This window comes from Panthera leo, chromosome D3, assembly GCF_018350215.1.
Source record: "Panthera leo isolate Ple1 chromosome D3, P.leo_Ple1_pat1.1, whole genome shotgun sequence".
In the NCBI taxonomy this organism is placed as follows: Eukaryota; Metazoa; Chordata; class Mammalia; order Carnivora; family Felidae; genus Panthera; species Panthera leo.
Window position 1 is genome coordinate 28,912,556 of NC_056690.1, and position 26,074 is coordinate 28,938,629.

Here is a 26,074-nt window from a genome sequence, read left to right on the forward strand (position 1 = left end):
TCTATCAATACACACTTTGTAGAAAATCATCAGTTTTATTCAAATTTTCAAAATCACAGACATTGAGTTGACTGTCTTACAATTCACAGTATGAAAACAGGGAGGGATACATGACCCAGAGAGGCCACATACAGTACAGAACACTTGAGCCACCTGACACACAGCCCAGGAGTAGATAGGGCAAAGCAGGAGAGGGTTACAGGAGCCAAAAGATTAGTACAGTGGACAGTTCTTACCACAAACCAAAAAACCAAGACCCAAGATCACGGTTTAGTCAATCCCTAAACCCTGCAGAGTGCATACCAAAGGAGGCTTCCTGTAGGGGGCGCCTCTTAAGAAAACTGCCATCCAGCTCTTTAACCCCAAGAGGTCAGCAGCCGCCTGCAGGGAGGAGCTAGCCCTGAGAGGCAGGGGCTGGGAAAAGGTGCAAGACAAGAAGAGCAAGCTCCCCAGAGGAAGATGCACCTCAGCTGGGCCTGGAAGATATCACTGCAGGGCAGGAAAGGCAGAGAAGGGCAGCACTGCTGAGTAACAGCAAAAACAGGGGCAAGAGAGCCTGCCCATGTCTGCCCTAGGCCACCACTGGTCATGTTCTGTATAAACTCTTTCGGGAAAACAGGAGGCCGACACTTATACCATGAAAAAATATTTCACTCAATCTGGGGCGCCCCGCTAGATCAGTCAGAGGAGCATGTGACTCTTGATCTCAGGGTCATGAGTTCAAGCCTCACATTGGAATAGAGATTACTTAAAAAACAAACAAACAAAAAAACCCAAGAACTATAACCAATACTTGAAGACGAAACAATCAGAATCAGAACTGGAATGGGAATCAGGCAGCCATGGCTGGGGCTCACTCCTGAGCCTCCTCTCACAAGCATGCAATGAGGGCAGTGGCACCAATTCTTCCCAATGTGCCAATGGCTGGGATGGGGTCATGCAGGAAGCCATGAGAAACCCCAAGGGACAAAGAATCCAGGGAGGAAGGAAGAAGGTCAGAGACTTAGGCCCTCAAGATGAGAAGGTGTGGGCCAGAAGGTCGACGGCCAGGGAAGGGGCACAAAAGGCACAATTCCTCACACCACATGGCTATGTGGACACTACATATACAGGACTGACCACTCAGCCTTGGTCTTGGCACCCGCTCGGGTGGGCTTCTAACCAGCCTTACAAGAACACCACTGGGGGAGGGGGGCACTAAAAGACTAAGGTATAAAGTGCCACAATGTCTTAAAAAAGGCGTGTATGGGGGCGCCTGGGTGGCTCAGTCAGTTAAGCACCTGACTCTTGATTTCGGCTTAGGTCATGATCCCAGGGTCATTAGATGGGGCCCTGTTGTCAGGCTCTGCACTGTGTGTGGAGCCTGCTTAAGATTCTCTCCCTCTCCCTCTCTCCTTCTCCCTCTCTCCCTCTCTCCCCCCTCACCCACCCCTCCCTACTGGCATGCACACGAGTGTACTCTCTCAAACAAAAGGGGGAGGCATGTATGTGTGTGTGTCTGTGTGTGTGAAGAGAAAGGAAATATGACAAAATGTCAACAACTGGTATTAAGATGTTCATAATATTCTTTCAACTTTTCCACAGATCTGAAATTTTTCAAAATGAAATATTGGGGAAACCAGAGTAAAATAGAACAAAAATGTGTTTTATACCAAGATATAGAAAATTCATTTTATAAAACACAACAAAGTCTAGCATTGACTTTTTAAAAAAACAGGAAGAAAGGGGGGCGCTTGGCTGGTTCAGTCAGAAAAGCATGCGACTCTTGACCTTGGGGTTGTGAGTTCGAGCCCCTTGTTGGGTATAGAGATTACTTAAAAATAAATAAAAGATAAATAGGAAAAAAGAGAAGGTGCCCCAAAAACAAGACAGCTGGAAGAAAAACAGATTCAAAAACCCCTCAGTCCCACTCACTGTTGGAGAGTCATCACAACAAGCAGTGGGAGAAGCTCGGGGAGAAGCAAGGGACTTGGCAGCTTCTGGCTGGTCCCTCCCACCAGATCACTGTGGGTGCCAACACAATACCTAGTGGAGCCAGGACTACCTGTTACCTTGCTCGTAAGAACAGAACACGTGACGTAACTCACCTGAAGTAATCGCAGGACGCAGCCAGCAGGATTCGATGGGCCTCAATGTGTCTCCCCTCCACCACCAGGACCACATCAAAGAGGATGCCACTGTCCCGGAGAGCCAGCAGCCCCCGGAGCAGAGCCTGGGAGTGCTGTGCACTCCGGTAAGTGTTGTTGACACAATGAGGGTGTGAGGGCTGCACAGGCAACTTGCACAGCTGAGTGAACTCCTGCTCCTCTGCCATCCTGACCACCACACCAGACCTCACCACTGCGGCTGTCAGCTGGCAAGACAGAGGGGACACAGAATAAGCCAGGGAGGTAACACCACACAATACGCAGACTGGCCAGCTCTTCTCCCAAGTGGCACCTGCTGCTCCTGGCACTTTTGTTCCTCCCACCAGCACACCTGTGCTTCCTCTGTGGGTTTTTTTTTTTTCTTTTTAAACATTTATTCAGTTTTGAGAGATAGAGAGTGAGAGTGGGGGAGGGGAAGATACAGAGGGAGACACAGAATCCGAAGCAGGCTCCAGGCTCTGAGCTGTCAGCACAGAGCCCGACTCAAGCTGGGCTAGAACTCACCGACAGTTGAGATTGTGACCTGAGCCCAAGTCGGCCATTTAACTGAATGAGCCACACAGGTGCCCTGCCCCTGTGGTCTTAAACCCCTGAATTTCCTCTTCCCTCCCACTGCTCATCTGAACCTGGAGCCTCCTTCCTGATGACCTGCGTGTCCCTTCATCTCTAAGATTCTTCATTAAATTTTATCTCCTTTAGCATCTCTGGGAAACAAAAGGTTGTGGAAACAGACTGACCTTGGTTGGGGCCCTGGCCCTACCACAGATTCACTGCATGACCAACCTGAGTTCAGGATCCTCAAATGAAAAAAGGGAAATAAAATCACCCTTCCTGTTGGGAAAGTCTAAAACTGGTAAACAATGAATATAAAGCATCAGCACAGAACAGGTTCTCAAGAGCTCTTCCTCTCTGCCATTAAGAAAGAACAAACCTTGGGTGCCTGGTGGCTCAGTTGGTTAAGCGTTCAACTTTAGCTCAGGTCTTGATTTCAAAGTTCATAAGTTTGAGCTCCACATCAGGCTCTGTACTCACAGTGAGGAGCCTGCCTGGATCCTCTGTCTCCCTCTCTGTCTGCCCCTCCTGTGGGTATGCTCTCTCTCTTTCAAAAATAATAAACATTAAAAAAAAAGAGCCTGAGTATCACAGTCAGCTAAGCATCTGACTTCAGTTCAGATCATGATCTCAAGGTTCGTGAGTTTGGGCCTTGCTTCAGGCTCTCTGCTGCAGAGCCCGTTTAAGATCCTCCATCTCCTGGTCTCTCTGCCCCTCCCGCAGGTGTGCACCCTCTCTCTCTCTCAAAAATAAAGAAACATTTAAAATAAAATTAAACAAATGAATAGATAAATAAAAGAACAAAACTGGGGTGCCTGGCTGGCTCAGTCAGTAGAGCATGCAACTCTTTAATCTCGGGGTTGTGAGTTCAAGCCCCACATTGGGTACAGAGTTTACTTAAAAAAGAGAGAGAAAGAGAAAGAACAAAATTGGGTTTCATCATGTAGAATGGATGCATAAAAATGACAAGAGACCTGAGTGGTGACCAGGAGACCCAGAGAAGGGTCCAGGACTTGTCTTCTTTTACCAAGATTCTGAGTCAAGCACAGTAACTTCAACTAGACCTGCTGCATTCAAGATATCTGCATCATGTTTTTAATTCAAGGTTACTTTGTAATAATTGAGTCAGCATGTTCAAAACATGCACACAATATGAGTTGGAGCCTCAGAAACCCAGTCAGTAAAACAAACCTACCTCAAACACACTTGGGTCACTCACTCTGAGTTAGGGGATTACCCAGTCCTGCACTGCACTGTGGGACTGAGCTACGCACTCTCCAGGCCACAATACTGTCACACCCAGCCAGCAGGCAATAGCCCAAGGGGCACCTGCCTCACTGCCTGTGAACATCTGCCTCCCCCACCTACCACCATTCCACTATCCCCTCCCCCAAATTAGTTTCTTCTCCAATTCCCTTGGACTGTATCTTTAGGAGAAAAAATTATAGGGGTGCCTGGCTGACTCAGTGGGCAGAGCATGCAACTTTTAATCTCAGGGTTTTCAGTTCAAGCTCCACATTGGGCATGGAGTCTACTTAAAATTAAAAAGAGAGAGACAGAGAGAATAAAAAAGAAAAATAGATTCTACTATAAAACTTGCCAAAAGGAAGAGGCCTCCCACCTCACTATTAGAGCTCAAGAGCACCCCTTGCTACTGCCTCCCCCTTCCCCTCCCCCTCTTCCCCACTCCACCTGATTGCTTTGGACTCATTGTTGTTTCCCATCCAACATATTCAATTCCCCTCTGTGCTGGCCCCCTCAATGTACCTCCTGGATTTGGGACCTTCACCCATCCACTTCTTCCTTCCCACCCCAGACTGGCTCATACACAGACAGCCGAGGCCAAGGGATATCCCCCACTAACCACTTCTGACCTGGTATGCTGCTGCATGGCAATGCCCTCTTTTCTGATCTCTTCCCTTCAGCCAACACACTCTGTCCCAGCCCTCCCCCTCTTTCCCAAGAATCTCCCCTATATTCCCAGATGCAATACTCCAGTTTCTCTTCAGATCATATAAATCTTTTGCCTTTTAGCAAATGCACCTCCAGCTCAATGCCTAATCCAGCCAGCAGCCCTCTCCATTGGTCTAGTTTTCTTATTCACACAGCCACCATTTCCATGTCAGAAACCTCATGGTTTCAATGTTCTCTGATCTCTTTTCCTTTTTATACCTTGTGTCCTATCAGACCCTCTAGTTCTGATTCATTCTCTCCCATCTCAGACGCCCATCCACTTAGTCCTCCATGGCCACCACTCTGGGTCAGAGACCACAGTAGTGACACTCCAACTGGTTTGCTTCCTCCTGTCCCATCCTCCTGAGTTCCCCTGCTGCTGAGGCTGCAGGGAGTCCCCAAATGCCCAATGAGTATACCACCTGGCTTCTCAAGCACTAGCTCCCTACTGCCTTCTGCTTAGATCTCCCCGCTATCTGGCTCAAAATGTTCCTTCCCCTATACCGTCACTAGCCCTAGGACCAAAAGGGACATGAGTCATCCTCTGAACACCTTCAGACTCCCACCTAGGCCTGTTTCTTTATAACCCCATATTGGTCAAGGTCTAGCTCAATCACTTCTCCCTCTGTCACTGTATCAAGAACATGACAGGTATGCTCCATCAATGCAGCTGTTCTAGCTACTCACCAGCTAAGGCTTTACCTCACCCACATCGCAGAACCCCATGGCTGTCTAATCACAGTCCTGCTAATCACAGGACTCTGGGCACTTAGCTCATCTCCAAGCCTCAGCTTCCTCCTCACTACCATGACCATTAGGGAGTCAAGAGGGCCTCCGTCTCTAGTGGTGGCAATGGCGACTGACTACTCCAACAGACATCAGTCCCCAGTGAGTCCCCACACTCTGTGAGCACATCAGCACTTCTGCCCCTTTGGGAAGGGATCAATGGTAGCTACACTTACTACAAGTCCAGAATACAGTACAATGAGAAGACTGCCTCCTTGGGTAAGCCAAGCACATTCACCAAGCACAATTAAGGAACTAAGCTAGGTGCTGAGTGCAGTGTGAAGAAAAATGAACCGACTTCCTGCTCTAAAGGAGCAAAGCTTGGAGCACAACACATTCACAGCCTTGTTCATATGCTAGCAAGCACTGGCCACGACCAAAATGTCAATCCTCAGAGGAACGGATGCTGCACACAGTGAGCTGACAGAACACTAGATATCAGTTAAAATGAGCAAACTAGAACTCATGCTATAGTCATGACCATGGAGAAATCTCAAAGCCGCACAGAGGAACAAGCACACCACAGAATATAGTACAGGAAGTTTGAAAACACCCAACAAAATGCCGTTCAATTTTACTTATAGATAGGTGTTATGGTATAAGATAGTATAGACACGTTAAAGGAATTCAGGATCATGATTATCTCCAGCACGGAAAAAGGGAATGTTTTCTTTCTTTAAAACAAACAAAAAACAAGTAAGACAAAACATCAGGATCTGACAGGGAGAGGCGGTGAGTAACTTTTCTGTCAGTATGAAATATTTAAAAATTACATTCTCTGGGGCGCCTGGGTGGCTCAGTCGGTTGGGCGTCCAACTTCGGCTCAGGTCATGATCTCACGGTTTGTGAGTTCGAGCCCCGCATCAGGCTCTGTGCTGACAGCTCAGAGCCTGGAGCCTGCTTTGGATTCTGTGTCTCCCTCTCTCTGCCCCTCCCCTGCTCACGGTCTGTCTCTGTCTCTCAATAATAAACAAATGGTAAAAAAATAATAATAATAAAAATAAAAATTACATTCCCAAACTTATTTTTAATATGTTCACATGATTCAAATTCAAAAGGCACAGAAAGGCATATTGTGAAACTTAAGTCTCCCTCCAAATTATGCCCCAACCAGATCCTCTCCCGGAAGAAAACTACTATTCTACCTTCCCTTCAGGGGGCATCTAGATTCGAAGGCAAATCTGTAAATCTGCACCATTTCACCCTTTATTAACTTTTGCATATGAAAACTTAATATCCCTCCCACAGTCTATTGTATGGATAAAGCATATTTAACCAGTTCTTTTCAGAGAGACATCTGGGTTTCCTCCAATTGTTTGCTTTTGCAGTTACATACTGAAAATCCTTTAGATGTATGTGCCACACATGCAGCAGTGATCTGAGGAAAATGTTCTAGATACAGAACTGTTGGATCATATTAATTTTAATGTATATTTGTCATTGTAAGGCATATGGCCAAACTGCCCTCTATAGAGGTTATACTAACTTATTCTCCCACCAGCAAAGTATGAGAACCTGATTCCAACCACTGTCTTGCCCACCAACAGCATTTCTTTTCACTCTTTGTTGACTTAGATGAAAACATCATTTCAGGGGTGCCTGGAGTGGCTCTGTAGGTTAAGCACCCAACTTGGGCTCAGATGATCTAGCAGTTTGTGTGTTTGAGCCTCCAGTCAGGCTCTCTGCTGTCCTCTCTTCCCCTCTCTGCCCCTCCCCCACTTGTGTAAGCCCACAGGCGCTCTCACTCTCTCAAAAATAAACATTAAAAAAAGACAAAGAAAAACAGCATTCCATAATATAATTATACTTCAGTAATTGACAAAGCTTCAAAAAATAAAAAATTAGGTCAAATGCAACACTTCTTTTGGGATTCCTTTCCCATGTCATTCTTTATTTGAAATGTTCTTGGGCGCTCACTTGGTGTCACCTTCTTTTTCGATTCATTTTACAGAAGTTATTCTATCATGAAGCTCTTCCCTAGATTAAGTTCCCTCTGGCTCCAGAGCATTTCTGATTCTACTCATCACAAGCAAGGCCCCTCCATTTTGTGTTGTTCAAAGTTTTTGAGGTGAGTAGGAAGGAAGCTTTATGTCCCAAATTGAAAGATGTAAAATGCTTTTTTATGAACTCATGGATGAGAGTCAAAAGCATTTTCAAAGAATTTTCAACTCAATACCATTCAAAAAAAAATTTTTTTTAATGCTTATTTATTTTTGAGAGAGAGAGAGAGGGAGAGCGCGAGAGCGCGGGCCCACCAGCATGCGCCCGCACACACGAGCAGGAAAGGGGCAGGGAGAGTAGGAGACACAATTGGAAGGAAACAGGGTCCAGGCTCCAAGCTGTCAGCACAGAGCCCGACGTTGGGCTCGAACTCACAGAACTGTGAGATCATGACCTAAGCCCAAGTCGGATACTCAACCGACTGAGCCACCCAGGTGCCCCAACTCAACACCATTCATTGTGCAGGCACCCCTCAGGTCTCTGTAGAGCCCCAAAACAGCGTCTGCACTCAATGAACCCCAATCCTTAGCAGCATGAAGCAAGGTCTGCAATACAGGGAAAACGACAGTCGGGAAGAGGAGACGAGGGAGTGGGTAATAATTTCCAGAGTGTGGAGCTATCACAGAGGTGCCAACTGAGGTGCTCTCTGGCATAAGTCTTCCAGAAAGCTGAGTTGGGGCATCTTGGCGCGCCAAACCTACGGCCCAGGCCCGGCCCCACGGACGCCTAGCGCGAAAGGGACCCTGGGCATCAGGCGATGGCAACTCCGCGACTCCAGCCCACCCAGGCTTGGAAATAATTAGAACCCGCAGCCGACGCTTCGGGGCCTGAGATTTTGCAATGACAGCGCGATCTCCGGCTTTTCTTGGGAAACCTCGCCAGCCAGCGAGGTTGGACTCCCTCAGCTGCAACCCGCGGGCCCCCGACCCTGGGCCTGGGTGTGCCGCTGAGGAAACTGAGGCAGGCAGGCCGAGGTCCAAGGTCACACCAGGTGGCAGCAGCCCAGCCCCGCCCCGCCCGCCTGTTGCAGAACCCGCCCGCGCGCAGCGCGGAGGGTCGCGGCTAGGAAGGCCCGCCGCAGGTGACAGGCCTTCCCGAGAGCTAGAAGGCCGGCGGGTCCCCGCCTACAAGCGGAGGCCGAGTACTTCTGCGAGCGCCAGCTCCCCACCCCGGGCCGCGCCCGGGGGTCCAGCCCGCCGCGCCCCCGCCACGTCAGGCCGAGGGCTAGCCTCAGGCCGCCACTCCCGCGCCTCCGGCCCGCGCCTGCCCCTGTGTTCCCGCGCCTCCCGAGCTGCTCACCCAGGCCCAGCGGCCGCCCGCCGCCTACCACCCGCGCTCTCTGCCGCTTGGCCCGCCCTACCCGCGCTTCGCAGCTCACCTGGTGCCGCCGCAAGCCGAGGCCGCACTCGCGGGAGGCGGGGGCGGGGCGGGCGGGCGGCCGCAGGGCGGGGCCTCAGCGAGTCACATGGCCGCGCTGCGCAGGCGCCGACAGGGTGCGCACGGAGACCAGGGGGCGCCTCACTAGGGGGCTGGGGGAAGGGCGCCCGGCCGGGGCAGGAGGAGGGGCGCCGCCCCAAGCAGCTCTTGTGCGGTTGCGGCTCCGGTCTTGGCTCAGTGGAGAAGGGCTACAGCCGCCCGGGTGAACGTGCGTCTCTGCATCTGGCTTAACTCTTCACACCTAGTGGGGCTGAACAAATGAACAAGTGAATAAATAGAGCAATGCCTTTTGGGGAGGATCGCGCCCGTAAATCTATTTCCTCCTTTCTTCTCTCGTTTCATCTCTCTTTCGCTCTCACTTATTCATCCCTCACTCATTCATTCCTTCGATCCCTTCCCTCCTTTATTCCTTTTCTCCTCATTATCTCTCTCACTCATTCTCATTCAGTCCATCTCTCACTCATTGCTTCCTTCCCTCCTGGTCCCTTTAGGCCACAGTGCCCCTGTTGATCGCCTGCCCTCTGCTGGATCTTGGAGAGAAAAGATGAACACGGTCAGAGTGAACAGGTATTTTCCTGTTTACTAAGATTCTGGAGTAAGTCCAATTCCCATTCCAAAGACCCCAGCAGTCTGCCAGGAGGCTCTTGGCGTTCATTTTTCCACACCTCACCTACAAGAGGATCTTGTCCTCCGAAGCTCGTTTGTAATTGCCCTGTCCAGAGGTTCCAGCCAGCAGAGCCTCCTGATAGATAAAGTTGGGGGTGTTCCACACCGCTGTTGATGAGAGGTGTTATGGAGAGTGGTGGAGCTGTGGTGGAAGGATGTGGCTAGGGATGGCTCCTGGTTAAAAAGAAAGGTGTAGAGGAATGTAGAAGAGGAAGAGAGGCACTGTCCTGGCTGAGCCCACACAGCTGCCCAAGAGTCTAGACAAGGGTCAGGAGAGTAGGACCAGACTCCAGGACCGGAGGTTCCCAATAGGAGTGGACTTCTGGGAAGGCTTTCTGGAGGAGGTGACCCCCTAGCTACACAACAAATTAGAATTTGGGGGGAGTGGGAAAAGCATTCCAGAATGAGGAGTGTCAGCAGAGGCACGAAGATGAGATTCAGAGGAATGAATGGTCCAGAGGCCACCAGGAGTTTCTTACCTGAAGGTAAGACGAAAGCAGACACTACCTCTGGAGGTGCAGGTGGATGTGACTGGGAGGGCAGCCTTCAGCCAGGGATGGCAGATGCCAAGGTGGGTTGCAGACTCTGGACTAGAGGATGGGAGGAGGCCAAGTGTAAGGGCAGCAGTGAAGCTATAGCCTCAGATGGGCAGGGAGTGCAGACAGGTTGGCGCTGGCTGGAAACCCTGGAAGGACACAAGTTCTCCACTGCACATGAATGATGTGGGAGGAAGAGTGAGCCCAAGAGATGGTGCAGAACAATGAGGCTACCCACATCACAAGGACATTGGAGCAAGAGCAGGTTTGGGGGAAGACTAGGCTCACTTTGGCCCCAGGCAGGGTAAGGAAACTACACATGTCCAGCTAAGGACCTTTCAGCCTAGAGGTAAAGTCATGGACATATCATGCGCTTTAGCCAGAGGTGATACACCGAACTAGTATATGTGTGATGAAAGGAGAGTGAGTTGAAGACAGAGCATGAGGTACATTGATGTTCCAGGGGACACCCAGAAAGCAGGAACCCATAGAGGAGACAGGGGAAGAGTAATCTCAAAGGTCCAGGTGTGAGGGTGGCCCCAGAGGGGACAGGAGGCAAAGCCCCTGGATCTGCTACGGGGAGGCCTTTGGTGTGTTTACAGGATCCCTTCCCTTGGCGTGGCAGAAGCCAGCCTTCAGTGACTGAGGTGTGAAAGGAGGAGAGGACTGGGGGCGGGGGAAGACTGGAAGATGGCAGGGATGGGTCTGGCCTCTGACATGAGGACAGATGGGACCACAGCTTGAGAAGAGACTGAAGACAGCACCTTCAGGATGGAGGGAGGAGCTGGAGGGTAGAGAGAATGAGAATGAGTGAAGGGGAGCAGGCCAGGAGCAAAGTGGGATGCTGGCCAGGACTGAGAAGAGAGGACATTCCCAAGTCTTCTCAGAGCTAGAGCGACCATCATCTCAAAATGTACTCAGATCAGGGACTCCTGGATGGCTCAGTTGCTTAAGTGTCCAACTCTTACTTTTGGCTCAGGTCATGATCTTGTGGTTCTTGAGTTAGAGCCCCACATCGGGTACTCCACTGACAGTATGGAGCCTGCTTGGGATTCTTTCTCTCTCCCTCTCTCTGCCCCTTCCGCACTCTCTCTCTCTCTGTCAAAATAAATAAATAAAACTTAAAAGTTAAAAACAAAAAGATATTAGGAATTTCCAGTTAAGTGGAAATGGACATGAATGGAGAATACTCAAAAGAGGATAAACAAATCATTTAATGCCTGAGAGAATCATCAACATCAGTGAAAGAAAAAACAAAAACACAAATGATACAATAAATATATCAGTGAATGTTTTTTTGCAACATATATAACAGACAAAAGATTATTATCCAGAATAAATAAGGAACTTCTAAAAATTGAGAATGAGAAAGTCAACCAGCCAGAAAAATAGTAAAAGATATTTACTAGAAACTCACAGAAAAAGAAGTCCCGGTGGCTATAAACAAAGGAAGTCAAGTTCAATTTCATTAATAATCAGGAAGTGCAAACAATACACCACGTTTTCATACATTGTTAATGAAAAAATTAATCTGACAGTTGTTAAAACAGTAAGGAAGACTATTCAGGAAGGCTATTGTAATAGGGGTATGTCAATAGGGAAAGAGATCAGGCTCCACCCTGAATACAGCAAAGAGAGCTGGGGATTTATAGCCAAAGAGCAGACTGAGAAGATCAGTAGATGTAAGAGTACTAAAATCAGGCATTAGGATAGGGAGATTCTTGCTAAACTGGCCCACCAGGGTTATCAGAGCTGGGGGATGAAGAACTTGACTAGATATCAAAGGTGGGGGATGCTCCCTAAACTGACTTAGTAGAATTCTTTGCTAAGGCTGAGCTAGGTAGGCCAAGGAGGCCAAGGCTGAGGCCTGGTTGAGAAGAGGGCTCAGAGAAGCCTGACTAAATTTCGGTCAAGGAGAGTCTCTTTGTCAACATCAGCAAGGCAAATATAAAATAGGATGAGATCCAGTGTTGGTTGGTGTGGGTAAGAATACAAACATTGCTGATAAGAATGTAAATCAGAATGACAAGTTTGGAGCACACGGTGGTTTTAAAATATATCTGCAAATTATTTGACTCTCCTCCCTTCAAAAAGTAAAGCCCAAACTTCCTCTCCTTGAATATGGGCGGTACTTAGTGACTGCCTTCCAAGGAATGGAATGAGGCAGAAGAAAAAGCCTGTGGTTTTCAAGACCAGGTCTTGCAGCTTCTGTCTTGTTGAGCTTTTGCAGCTTCTGTCTTGTTGAGTCTGCAGCAAGTGAGCCACCATGTCCTGAAGACACTCAAGCAGCCCTAAGAAGAGGCCTCCACAGAATGAACACCTCTGTCAAAGCCAGCTACTAGCTTGCTGAACATGAGTGAACTGTATTGGAGGTCAATCCTCCAGTCTCTCTGCCAGACTATAGTCTTCTGAAGTCCCGCATCTACCTGGAACTTCAAGGGAGACTGAGCCAGGACCTGGCTAACCTTCCCCAGAATTCCTGACCCCTAAAAACTGTGAAAAATAGGAGGGGGACCTGGGTGGCTCAGTCAGCGTCTGACTTCGGCTCAGGTCATGATCTCACGGTTTGTGAGTTCGAGCCCTGTGTTGGGCTCTATACTGAGAGCTTAGAGCCTGGATCCTGCTTTGGATTCTGAATCTCCCTCTCTCTCTGCGCCTCCCCCACTCACTTGCGCTCCATCTCTCTCTCTCAAAAATAAATAAATGTTAAAAAAAAAAAAAAACTGAAGGGCGCCTGGGTGGCTCAATTAGTTGAGTGTCCAACTTCAGCTCAGGTCATGATCTCGCAGTTTGTGAGTTCGAGCCCCACATGGGGCTCTGTGCTGACAGCTCAGAGCCTGGAGCCTGCTTCGGATTCTGTGTCTCCCTCTTTCTCTGCCCCTCCCCTGCCCATGCTCTGTCTCTCTCTGTCTCTCAAAAATAAATAAATGTTAAAAAATTTTTAAAAAACCTGTGAAAGATAGTAAATGTTTGTCACTGCTGTCATAAGCTGCTTGGCTGTGGAGTAATTTTTTATGCAGTAGCATTAGATAACTAATACCCTAAAACAATTGGCAGCAGCTATTACCATTTAAATAAAATGTAAAGCGGCTCTCTGCAACCAATGATTCCACTTCTGGGTGTCTGTATTGGAGAAATATCCCCAGAACGATGTAAGACAGCATGGCAGAGGATGTTTTCAATTGTGAAAAAGCAGAATCAAAGTGAATGTCCATCAATAAACTATGGTGCATTGGCACTGTGGAATGACCTATAGCAGGCGATCTAGAGGTGGTGATGTAGCAATAACTTTCAGTAAGTGACGAGGACAAATTGTGAAAAGATTCATATCCTAACATTTGTGCAGAAAACAACAAGAGCTTTGAGGATTAAAGCCATCCTAAACTTTAGCTCCTTGTCTCCATCAAGATGACTTCTTATTATGCCACACTGGGTGAACAGGACTTTATCCAGAAGGATGAGGTTGCAAATAACTGTATTGTTTCTTTCAGGAACTTCCTGAGAATCTATTTATCTGAACAATAGGCTATTCAACTAGCCCTAGCCACCATCAGAAGGAATAGTCCCATGTCAGTACAGCAGATAGCTCAATGTGTAGCAGATAGCTCAAGACAGGGTGCCTTCAAGACTTTTTACTCCTCAGGGCTGTTTCCAAACCCTCCTCTAGCTGTGCCCATCACCCCCAAACTATTATATATCAGGAGTTCTGCCCAATTCTACTCTGGCTCCAACACTAAAAGACCTGCCCCCACCAAGCCTTATAAATTCAGTTGACCTTGAAACAACTTGGATTGGAACCGCACAGGTCCACTTACACATGGACTTTTTACAGTAGAGTACTGTAAATGTACTTTCCTCTATGATTTTCTTTTAAATAAATAAATAAATAAATATTTATTTAAGTAGACTCCATGTCCATCGTGGGGCTTGAACTCACGACACATGCTCTACTAACTGAGGCAGCCAGGTGCCCCCTCTTACAATTTTCTTAATAATAGTTTCTTTTCTCTAGTCTACTTTGTTGTAAGAATACAGTATATAATAAGTATATAAAATAGGTGTTAACTGGCCATGTTATCAGTAAGAGTCCCAGCCAATAGTAGGCTATTAGTAGTTAAGTTTGGAGGACTTAGAAATGATTTCCAGATTTTCAGCTTCGTAGGAGTTGGCAACACTAACCTCTGAGTAGCTCAAGGGTCCGCTGTGTAAACATCCTGCCTTTGACCTCTTCCACCCACACAATTCCATTCTCTCACACACACACAATTAACAATAATTTCTTAATATCACCAAGTAGTCAAGGGATCACATTTCCCTATTATCCTATACACGTTCTTCTTTGTTGCTTTTTGAAGTTTATTTGAATCAAGATCCAAACGAGGATCTCATACTCATAGTTCATATAGTTGGGGTACCTCGAAAGTCTCCTTTAATCTTTGAGTTCCCTTTCATGTTGTATTTTTCTTCTTGTTGAAGAAACCAGGTCCTTTGATCTGTAGTTTCACCCAGACTGAATTTTGTAGTCTACAATGTGACAACCGCTGGTGGGCATGCAAAGTGCTTTCTTCTTGGAAAAAAGTAGAAAATTGTAAAAATTATGTGATAGGCACTTAAGGAAAATTCATGCTTCAAGGGGTACTGTGCATTGTGTAGAATACACCCTTCTCATTTATCGGATTCTAGTCTTTCCTTACCCTAGCTGATTTACAACTCTGTCCAATGTAGATAATAGCAATGCAAAATAATTCTTGTCCGTAGACATGCAAATCATATCAGGTGGAGATTCAAATGGTTTCTCTCGCCCACTGCAGAAGAGGCCAGTTTTATCTCATTTACATATTCAGTGCAATATTCTCAAATACTAAAAAGCTGGTAATATATTACCAGCTTCCTCTTTCTTTTCTTTCTTTCTTTCTTTCTTTCTTCCCTTCCTTCTTCCTTTCTTTCTTTCTTTCTTTCTTTCTTTCTTTCTTTCTTTCTTTCTTTCTTTCTTTCTTTCTTTCTTTCTTTCATGTAGCCACCACACCCAACATGGGGCTTGAACTCAGGACCCTGATCAAAAGTTGTATGCTTGGGGGGCGCCTGGGTGGCTCAGTCGGTTAAGCGGCCGACTTCAGCTCAGGTCATGATCTCGTGGTCCATGAGTTCAAGTCCCGCATCAGGCTCTGTGCTGACAGCTCAGAGCCTGGAGCCTTTTTCAGATTCTGTGTCTCCCTCTCTCTGACCCTCCCCCATTCATGCTCTGTCTCTCTCTGTCTCAAAAATAAACGTTAAAAAAATTTTTTTCTTTTAAAGTTGTATGCTTGGCAGCTTAGGTGTCTCAGTCCTTTGAGAGTCCGACTCCGGCTCAGGTCATGACCTCATGGTTTGTGGGTTTGAGCCCTGCATCGGGCTCTCTGCATTCATCCAAGAGTCTGCTTCAGATCCTCTGTCTCCCTCTCTCCCTCTCTCTCAAAAATAAATAAACATTAAAAAACAAACAAACAAAAAAGACTTGCATGCTCTACCAACTGAGCCAGCCAGGTGCCCCTAACAGCTTTCTCTTCAATAAGTTAATATCTGCTTGAAAGTTATGATTTTACCTATTTAAAAAAATTATTCTTTAATATGTTTAATGCATGAATTTAGAGCTTACAAATGTATGTCCCCAGGACCCAGGACTCAGGTCTGGGCTGCGGAAATTTTCTGAAACACTAACAGAGATCTGTGCACAAAAATGTTTGTCACACATTATCTGTAATAGGAAATTAAACATCCACAATCTAAAGGTCCAAGAACAGGGGAATGACTAAGATGACAGATTTCATAGTCGGTATATGATACTATTACTAAAATTGTATTTTACACCGGTTACAGTTGATTGTTTATAGGTTTTCCCATGATGTAGTTTTGTAATCTAAATTATAATTAGGGACGCCTGGGTGGGTCAGTTGGTTGACCCTGGGTGGGTCAGTTGGTTGAGTCCAGCTTTGGCTCAGGTCATGATCTCATGGTTCATGGGTTTGAGCCCTACGTCGGGCTTTGTGCTGGCAGAACAGAACCTGGAGCCTGCTTCAGATTCTGTATCTCCCTCTTTCTCTGCCCCTCCCCCACTTGCACTCTGTCTCTGTCTTTGTATCTCTCTCTCTCCCAAAAGTAAATAAACTTAAAAAAAGTTTTTTTAAAGAAAAAAACAATAAATAAATAAATTAATAATTAAAATTCCAATTGCTAAATATTTGTTAATCCTTGGGAGATGCTTATTCTACAATGTTAGGTTTACAGCACAGGATCAAATGGCATCTACACCATGATTTGTTGTATTTTTTAAACTAATAGAGGGAGAGAGAAAGAGAGAAAAGGAAAATTTATCAAAATATAAATAATGGCTGCCTTTGATAGATGGGATTTATGTTTGGTCCTTTCTAAAGTTTTCATGTATTGTTTGTAGAAGCAATAATCACCGCCACCTCCCCCCACCCCCATCCACATACAAAGAGGTGATTGGAGGCTCCAGGTTAACACAGTAGAGGGTGCTAGGGTGGAAAGAGGGGCAGCTGAGTACCTTCCATGGATTGAGCACCAAAACAAGGTGGGGAATCAGAGGGGTCCTCACATGAGGCTGAAGGGAGACAGAGACAAATGCTCAAAGATCATGTGCAAGGCTCCCTACAGGGAAGTTTCATCTGCCCCAGAAGCTTCCAGCTCCCAGTTCCTGCAGGGCCCAGGATCATATTCATAAAATGTGTGGCCAGTGACAGAATCCAGCAATGGCAAGGTAGCCTGCAGGAACCAGGAGGGCAGAGACTTTACCTTCAAGTGGTGTGGGATATTGGTCAAGGCTGGGAATGGCTTCAGCTTCCTCCATCATTTCCTTTTCAGGGTCTAAACTACCCACTTTCACACTGAGGTCCCCAGGGGGGTCTGCAGGTGCTGAGAGAGTACAGGTCCATTTCAGGATCCACCTTCCCATGGACCTCCTGTCTCCCTGAGGCTAGGTAGTCTATGGTTGTCTCTACCTCCTCTCCTTCCCTGGCCACGCATCCAGATTCTAACCAAAGACCACTGCCCTAGGAGTTACCACCTCTGGGCCACAAAGGAACAAGTAGAAATAGAGCTCTGGAGCAAACAGCAAAGGGGGTAGCACTTAATTTTATCCCAATGACAAACTCTTGACAAGCTCCCAGTCTCTGTCTGTGAATCTGTGTCTATCAGCCTTCCCAAAACAGAGTGCAGAAGGGGGAGAAATGTCAATGCTCATTTTGGTTAAACGTGATAGGAAGTTCACTCTCTACTTTCAGAACCCTAGGGAGTCTCAGTCTCATTTGCCCAAGAATTTGACAGTCAGGACTGGCTTTACCAATGAGGTTATGAGGCCAATGTTTTCCATAAACTGATGAATGGAATGTGCAGGCCCAAGGACATGAAGAACAAATGCAGGGGTGGTTGAGGCACCTGGGTGGCTCAGTCGGTTGAGCGTCCCACTCTTGATTTTGGTTCAGGTCATGATCTCACAGTTTGTGGGATCGAGCCCTACATTGGGCTCTGCACTGACAGTGTGGAGCCTACTTGGGATTCTCTTACTCCCTCTCTCTCTCTCTCTGCCCCTCTCCTGCTCTCTCTCTCAAAATAAATAAATAAAATGCAGAGGTGCTTGGGTGGTTCAGTTAGTTAAGTGTCCACCTCTTTTTTTTTTTAATTTTTAATGTTTATTTTTGAGAGAGAGACAGACAGACAGAGTGTGAGCAGGGGAGGGGCAGAGAGAGATACACACACACAGAATTCAAAGCAGGCTGCAGGCTGTGAACTGTCAGCATGCGGGGTTTGAACTTGTGAACTGTGAGATCATGACCTGAGCTGAAGTCGGATGCTTAACTGATTGAGCCACCCAGGTGCCCCAAGTCCAACTCTCGTTCTAAGCTTAGGTTTTGATCTTGGGGTCATGAGTTCAAGCCCTATGTTGGGTTCTGCACTGGGCATGAAACATACTTAAAAAGAAAAAAATGCATTTGGAGCCCATATACAATATAGGATACACTGCAGTCATACCTTTCCAGTGGTGCACAGAAAAGTATTTAAATGTCAACTTAAAAATATGCAAGAGTGGGATACCTGGCTGGCTCAAACAGTAGAGCATGTGACTCTTGATTTCAGGGTCATAAGTTTAAGCCCTATGCTGAGTGTGAAGCCTACTTAAAAAAATTAAAATGTGTAAGAGAGTGGCGATGGTTGTCCAACCTCATGAATGTGTGAATAATACTAAAAAACACTGAATTATACACTTTAAAATGGTGAATTATATGGTATGTGAATTATGTCTCAATTTTTAAAAAGTGCTTATTTATTTTTGAGAGAGAGAGAGAGCACATGCGTGCACACAAGTGGGGGAGGGGCAGAGAGTGAGAGGGAGACAGAATCCTAAGCAGGCTACAGGCTCTGAGCTGGCAGCACGGAGCCTCATGCAGGGCCTAAACCCACAAACTGTGAGATCATGACCTGTGCCAAAGTCGGATGCTTAACCAACTGAGCCACCCAGGTGCTCCAAATTATATGTTTTTTAAAAATGTGCAAGAGGAAAACAAATGTGCAAGAGGGATATAGATAGGGTCATCAACTATGCCAGTTGGCCTAGATTCAGGGAGTTGCAGAGATGCAGGAATCTCAGAACTAAAGTCCACGGAGTCCTAGAGAAACCAGAACAAGTTGATCATCCTAAATACAGAGTTTTAAAACTTATTTTCAGGAGAATGAGCAAAAAAAGTTTGAAGATGTGAAAAGCTTTCTTATAGACTCAAGACCTGAAACCCTGTAGGCAAGAGGGGCCTTTCTGGGAAAACTGTCACGATTTCCTCTCTCAATTTCCACCCCACCCTAAGCTCCTGCCTGGGACACCCAGACAGGGGGTGTACCCAGCCTAGCCTGGGCCTGGCACTCAACAGGCAACAGTAGGTGCCAGCTCATACTCTCTGAGGCTCATGTTGGTGATTGTCCACTTGGCACTTGTGGACCATTTTGGCTCAGAATTTTTGCCACTTATCCTCCCTTCCCTTTGGCACTGACAAGGGCCACATATATCCTACCCAGCAGAACTTTTATCCTTCTAAAAGCGTCCTCAGGCCCTCTCACTCCCTTGCATCCTACCTCCAGCTCACTTGCCTCCACCCAACAAGTCTGTGTGATATCTGGCCACCAGCGAGGATCTGGACTGTGTTCTCCATGAACAGGACATGGCTCTTGGGCCAAGCAAGATTTCCCATGTCTAAAACTTAATAAATGTGATTTAGTTTAGGCTCCTTACATCCCCACCCCTTACAAAATACAGTGGGATATGAAATTCTGCAAGTCTAACAGAAGCAGTAACAAAAGTCTATCTGGTCACGCTTTGCATGTGGCGCTGCAAGGTAGTGGCAGGAAAGCAGAACCTGGATCATGTTGGCACAGTACTCGGCTCACAGTAGGTGCTGATAAATATTTGACAGATAAACAATCTTTCCATTTCATCTGTAGACTGCTAGCAGCTCTGCCCAAAGGTGCGGATCTCATTGATTTGGTGAGACTAGCACGCAGTAGGGTCGCAAGAAATGCAGGTGGCCAGCGTGGGCCTGCTAAGGGCAGTATCAGGACTACTATGCAGCCATGTTTCCCGCACACCGGCTCTCGTCAGCCCAGAGCATGTGGGCTCAACGTCCCGCGCGACAGCCGCGCTGGGAGAGAGGCCAGCGATTTGGGGTACGCGGGATGGGGCGGGCGCCGAGAAGTTGCCCGGCTGGGCCTTGAAACTCCATTTCCCATAGGCCCTCGCGCGCGACTCCATTTCCCACAATCCCCGTTCGGCTTCCGGCGCGGCAGAGGCGCCTCCAACGGCTTCCGGGTTTAGGCCTGGCGCTGCGGTAGAGGCGGCGGCAGCGGCAGCGGCGGCAGAGCGGGACGCGGGCGGTGGGAGCGGAGGGACCGGCATGGACGTTTCGGGGCAGGAGACCGACTGGCGGAGCGCCGCCTTCCGGCAGAAGTTGGTCAGTCAAATGTGAGTAGGGGCCGGTCTAGAGGCCGAGATCCCCGGACCTTTCCCCCCTCAAGCCCCCCTGCGCGCGGAGGGCGAGGCCGAGCCCGACCCGTGGGAGACCTAGGGCGGCCGGACCCGCGGGGGCTTGGGGGTGCCGGGAGGCCGAAGGCGCCAGGGACTCGCGTGAGCCCCGCCAGGGCGCGGCCGAGCCTTCGGCTGTCCCTTCCGTTCTTCGCTGATACGGACTGTTCGTTAGCTTTCCTGGGGCCGAACTCTGCAAACCAGCGAGTCCTGGGTTATGAGTCATCGTCCTGAGCTTTCTCATTCGTCATTTGTGTGCTTTGGTTGCAGACTTTCCCCTGCTTTGAATCAACACTGAATTCGAAAAAGGAAAGGGGCAGCCCGTGGCGGCTTTAGCAGATCTGGGTGTTTTGTGATTCCTCTTTAAGAAAAGCGCATCAGAATGAGAGAAAGAAATTGGAAGAGGGTGGCTGGAGGATGACGTTCGGAGGCTAGGTGCTTGGGGCTGAGGGCGGTAGGGGATGGAGAATCTAGGGGTAACCTGCCTCCGCCGCCCCCCCAGTCCCGTCCCAGTGTGGATTTCTCGAGGGGTGGCAGGAAGAGGTTGTCAGGAAGCGACCTTTGGTTGGGAGGACGGAATGAAGAGCTGGGGTTAGTGCTTTGTCCCCAGTTTCAGCTGCTGAACCCCTCCATGCTGCCAGTGCGCCCTAGGTTTCACCACCGACTACTTGTTTCGTTTAGCAGTCTTTTGCTGAGCTTACTGGTGCGGTGATAGCCACAAATTTACCTGAGACAGCTTCTGCCCTCAGGGAACGCGCTACCACAAAGGAGTAGTTACAGTGCCGTCTTTCTTCTGGGAGGAATTGTCAGTTTGCGTGAGCAGACCAAGAGCAGTCTGTGGAGTAGGTAACGAATAAACTGAGCCCTAAAAAAACAAGTAGGAGTGTGAAAGGCCATCGTTCCAGGCTGAATAGTGGAGAAGTGTGAATGCTCACTGCATGGAGGACATTGCTGTAGGCTGGTTTCTGGAGTTTGAGGAGTAAGGAGGTTCAGGAGATGGTAATGGAATGAGGGTGAGCAGGTGCTGACATGTTAGTGGTGGGAGTGCTGTGCTAAGGAGTTGAGCCTGTATTTGGCATGTGGCCTGCTTTGAGGTAGTGAAATGCCAAAGTTGGGAAGATTCCCTGAGTCCCTGGAGATGGATCAAGAACAGAGGAGAGAGAGAGAGAGAGAGGCCAATTAGGCCATTATGAGTTTTGAACTCTTGGGGTTTGGGGACCTTTCATTTTTCATCCCTATATTCTTACTGCTAGATCACTGCCTGTCACGTTGCTCCATAAAATGGTTGTGGAATGACCTAGTCGGCAGGAGATTATAAAGGTCTGCAGTAGACAGTGGTGGAAACTGAAAGAGGAAGACCATTCCAGAGATAGGGGAGAGCAAGCATAGACAGTTCTTGATGACTAACTGGAGGGGGTGGAATGCAGCAGTGTGGAAGGAAGGAAGTGGGATGGAATGTTGGGAAGCCTCTTAGTACAGTGGAAGGCATAGGGACTGTAGAGTTAGTGGCTCTGGGCACTGCCATGGAGTAGTCTGGGGACAATTCTGCAGATATTGCAGAATCCGATAATATTGGGGTTTTTTTGTTTTTTGGCTTTTGGGGTTTTTTGGATGCCCTGGAGTTGTCTATAGCTGAAATCTTGATGGATGGTCCACTTCAGAGCTCCTGCAAGAAAAGCCCCCAGGGCAGTGATTTCTCTTTGGGGAGACCAAAGAACCAGAAGGATGAGTTGTCATCAAAGGAAATTGGGGAGGGTGGGGGGAGAGTCAGAGGTTAAGGAGGGCGATTGAAGAGTCTCTGGGTGTCAAGGACTGACTGACTGTATACTTCATAATTCAACTTCCTTCTGCTTCTAGGGAAGTTGGATTCTTTCTTTTCTTTTCCTTTCCTCCCTTCCCTTCCCTCCCCTCCCCTCCCCCTCCCCCTCCCCCTCCCCCCTCCCCCCTCCCCTCCCCTCCCCTCCCCTTCCCTCTCCTCTCCTCCCCTCCCGTTTCCTTTCCTTTCCTTTCCTTTCCACCAGATAGCTGCTTGTGTGTTAGTTTTTCCCTAGTTGCCGTAACAAAATACCACAAATACAGTGGCTTAAAACAACACAAATTGGGGCGCCTGGGTGGCGCAGTCGGTTAAGCGTCCGACTTCAGCCAGGTCACGATCTCGCGGTCCGTGAGTTCGAGCCCCGCGTCAGGCTCTGGGCTCGGAGCCTGGAGCCTGTTTCCGATTCTGTGTCTCCCTCTCTCTCTGCCCCTCCCCCGTTCATGCTCTGTCTCTCTCTGTCCCAAAAATAAATAAAAAACGTTGAAAAAAAAATTAAAAAAAAAAAAAAAAAAAAACAACACAAATTTATTACCTGGCAGTTTCTGTAGATCCGAGATCTAGGTGGACTCAGCTGAGTCTTCTGCTTAGGGTCTTACAGAGCTGAAATCAAGACGTTGGTTAGGTGTGCATTTTTTTCCCCCAGAGGCTCTGCAGTAGAATTTGCTTTTCAGGCTCATTCAGGTTGTTGGTCAGATTCAGTCTATGCAGTTGTAGGACTGAGGTGTTCTTGTGCCTTACTATTTGTTAGCCAGTGGTCAGTCTTTGTTCCTGGAAGCGGCCTGTATTCAGTCTCACACTTTGTATTTTGGCCCCCTCCATTAGGTGTGGGTTCTTCTACTGCATCTTTCTGACTTCAGCCAAGAAAATTCTCTAGTAAAGACTCAGATTAGATTGGAGCCGCTCAGATAATCCAGGGTGATGTTCCTATTTTAAAGTGCATAACTTTAATTATCTCTGTAAATATAACGTAGCGTGTTCATGGATTCCCATGGACATCTTTGGGAGCCCTTCTGCTACCACTGCTGGGATGAGCAGTTTCAGAGGTTGTCTGCCTAGCATGATGTGGTGTTCTGAGTTCGCAGATTTGTCTGTTTTATCTCTATGGTTCACTTTGAAAATCATGATTCTTGGTACCTTGATTTGTTGTGTTCATGGGTTTAATTCTGACTTCCTCTGGTGTTCATGCTGTTGGTTGAAGGTGGTTATCTTGGGAAATGTTTTGAACCCGAGTAGTTTATAGATGAGTGAGGGAGTAAAGAAAGCATAGTGAAGAGCTGGGGAGTTTCAGCAGAAGGAGAAGCATCTGATAGCTCGTTCACTTTCTCCATCTTGCTCTTGAGTATCTACCAAGAGAACAGTGCTTCAGATCACAGGCCCAATAATCTAGTCTCTTGTCCATCATGAGAAAAAGCAGTTTTGAGTTGGGGCTGGTTAGGAGAGCCCTTGCAGGGACTCTGTAGTATAGCCTCTTCTTAGCCCTCCACCGCCTCTACCTCATTTGGGCCCATTCTGGACTGCACCTCCCCTTGCTCTCTGCTGCCCTGCTGAAAACCTTCTGTGACTTCTCTTAGCATTAATAAGACTCCAGGTGGCCTGGCCTAGCCACCTCTTCTCAAACCCCCCAGCTTGCTCCATTCTCTGTGGTTTTTCAGCTTCTTGAACATTCTAAGGTTTTTTTTTTTTTCTCTTTTTAAACAAGTTATTACCAAGTATTTAGGGTATTTGACAATGGGTAGACTCCCCCCCCCCCCCCCCCATGACCAGTTTCTCTTCCTTTCCTTTAAATGTCTGCTTAAATAACAAATACTCCAGATCCTTCCCTGCCTACCTGGCCAAAGTGGGTCACCTCCTTCGATGTGTTGGATCTCAGCCCCTTGTAGTTTCTAGTGGGACCCCAGTCCTATGAAACATGGCACCTGGCAAATAAAACACTTGTTGAGATGTGCAAGAGTAAGTGTTTTCCTAGAGGCTGCGTGCGCCGCTCTCTCTACAGTGGTCTTCTTTACCTGTGCCAGTGTGCATTGTGAAGCTCTGGAAACCCCATTTTCTCTACTTGTTAGCCCAAATGACCATGCGCAGGATACTTAACCTTTCTGGACCATCATCTTTATCTATGAAATGGCTGGAGTCCAGTCTGTCTTAACAGGGAAGGTGGAGGGAAAATAAAAAGACCTCCACCTGAACCCTAGCAGATGCCTCCTCCTTAGGCTCTTGCAGGAGTAGGAGCCCTGGAAGGTGAAGGTGAAACCCCCAAGGCTGGTTATGGGAGTTGATGACACTTAAAGGAGCTCGTGGGGAGGGTAGTTGTGATGTTGTTGGTGAGTTCAGATCATTTCTTCATTGAACATCTACTGTCCCCGCAGCACTCCAGGAGAAGCCCCCCTTAGAGTTCTCAAGCTGGCCTTTGTGGACCTTGGGCCTTCCTGGGGGAATTATTGGATTAGTGTTGACCATGGGTCTGGTCTGTAGGATCCCAGAGAACAAGCATGTATTTGTAGTTGCCGGCACTGTGCCTGGAATGGAGTAGGTAAGCAGTGAATGAATGAAAGGACCTCGTCAATCACTTCTTCCGGTTCTTCTAAATTTTTCTTCCATCTTATTCTTGAGACTTTTTATGCCTCCCACTTCTTAGTACAGCATGTTGCACATATAGACATGAAATAAATAAATGTCTGTTGGGTTGAACAGATTGCAGAGGGGAGGAGATACGGGTGGTGGGGGAAGGGCAGCGTGTATCAGGGCTCTCTACTCAAGTGCCAGGAGATTAGGGAGCATGAAGCAAACTCAGGGCAGACAAGTCAGCCTCTGAAAGAGATTTGAGCTCCAAGTTGCGACCTAGGAGATGGAGAGCTTTCTGCCTGTACCATAAGGAGAAAGTTGAGTGCTATTTAGCCAGAAACGTAATAAAACAAAGCAAAACAAAACATAAGGAACAAAGAACAAACAACTGAACAGCAACTTCCAAGGTCCTGGAGAGGCCTTAGGAAGAAGGATGGGGAATGCCCTGAAACTTGCATGTCTAGATTCTGCCTGTGGGTTATGTTTTATCCTCCAAGCAGAAGTGAGCGAGTCTTGGGTGAGCTTTTTCTGTGGCTTATTGCGTTCAGGCATCCCAACAGCCTGGTACCCTCCTGGTGCGATTCTGGCCCTTGTTTTCCAGTGGGGAAGCTCCTGAGCCCCTCTGCTTTCTTGATAGCCTGGTCGGTATCTCAACAACTGGGCTGGCTTGCAGGCTTCTATGTATAAGCCACCACTAAAATGTTCATTCCCTGAGGCCAGGGGCCCATCTGTCTGACCACCTTAAGCCTTGCTGCCCCTGACAGCAATCAGGAAGTGATCGTGGAGCCATTGACTTCAAGAGTCTTGACCCTTGGCCCTACTGCCTCTAGACCAGGAGTGACAGTAACCTGAAGGGATGTGAGCCCTCATCTGCTCAGGGGTCCAGGGCTTCCTTAACAGCAGCAACACAGCAGCTGACATGAACCCCTGTTGCAGGAGGTGACCTATGTTAGCCCATTGACTTCATGCCTGCAGAGTCATTCGATGCACTTGTTACTCCTGTTTTTAAGGGGAAGAAACTGAGGTGTAGAGGAGAAGTCACTGCTGCTTATAGTTATGCTCTACATATTACAAATGAATGTTTGCTGAACCATGGCAGGACAGGAGAGGCAAACTGCCTTATAATCTGAAAGAGAGGTCATGCCTTTTTTAGGGGTAGAGGGGAGATGGCAGCTCTGGAAATTAACCCAAGCCAGTGCCAGTGGGCATCCGTTTTAGCAACTCCCTGTGAGTCAGTGCGACCCAAACAGTGGCGGAAGGGCCAGCCAGCAAGCCTCTGATGATCTTTGGCCTCCACACAGGCTGTAGCCAGCCTCCCAGGCTCACCAGCTCCCTTTTGTAAGAGATCCCACCCACCTGCCACACCTGCAGCCCTTAACATCCATTCCTGACCAGAAGTCTTCCGACTCTTACTACCATTTGTGACAAGGTGGGTGGTTAGCCCAGGCTCCATGTTTGGCATTCCCGGTGGTCACATGATCATCATGCCACTGTCATGCAGGGCAGGGGAGTACCCTTTAAAGCATTCCTCAGGGCAATAATGTTGGTTCCATACTAG

General features: G+C 47.8%; 2 protein-coding genes across 4 annotated transcripts in view; one reads left to right on the forward strand and one right to left on the reverse strand.

Annotated features, from left to right (window-relative positions):
* The window catches only part of KLHL22 (kelch like family member 22), a 40,657-nt gene extending 31,798 nt beyond the window's left edge, over nt 1-8,859 (reverse strand). Inside the window, exons 1-2 of one of the 2 annotated variants that reach the window (XM_042910134.1) lie at nt 8,818-8,859; nt 2,088-2,353 (exon numbers count right to left, since the gene is read on the reverse strand). In XM_042910134.1, coding sequence (XP_042766068.1) covers nt 2,088-2,314 — 227 coding nt within the window. In that variant the 5' untranslated portion in view covers nt 2,315-2,353; nt 8,818-8,859. Of the gene's footprint in view, nt 1-2,087; nt 2,354-8,738; nt 8,762-8,817 lie in introns of those variants that run through there. The other variant, XM_042910135.1, reaches the window with a different exon arrangement.
* An 11,099-nt stretch (nt 8,860-19,958) lies between these two features.
* Nucleotides 19,959-26,074, forward strand: part of LOC122204134 (mediator of RNA polymerase II transcription subunit 15) — a 67,268-nt gene continuing 61,152 nt past the window's right edge. For both annotated transcript variants that reach the window (XM_042911367.1, XM_042911368.1), the window contains exon 1: nt 19,959-20,081. In XM_042911367.1, the coding sequence (XP_042767301.1) occupies nt 20,014-20,081 (68 nt within the window). In that variant the 5' untranslated portion in view covers nt 19,959-20,013. The remainder of the gene's footprint in view (nt 20,082-26,074) is intronic.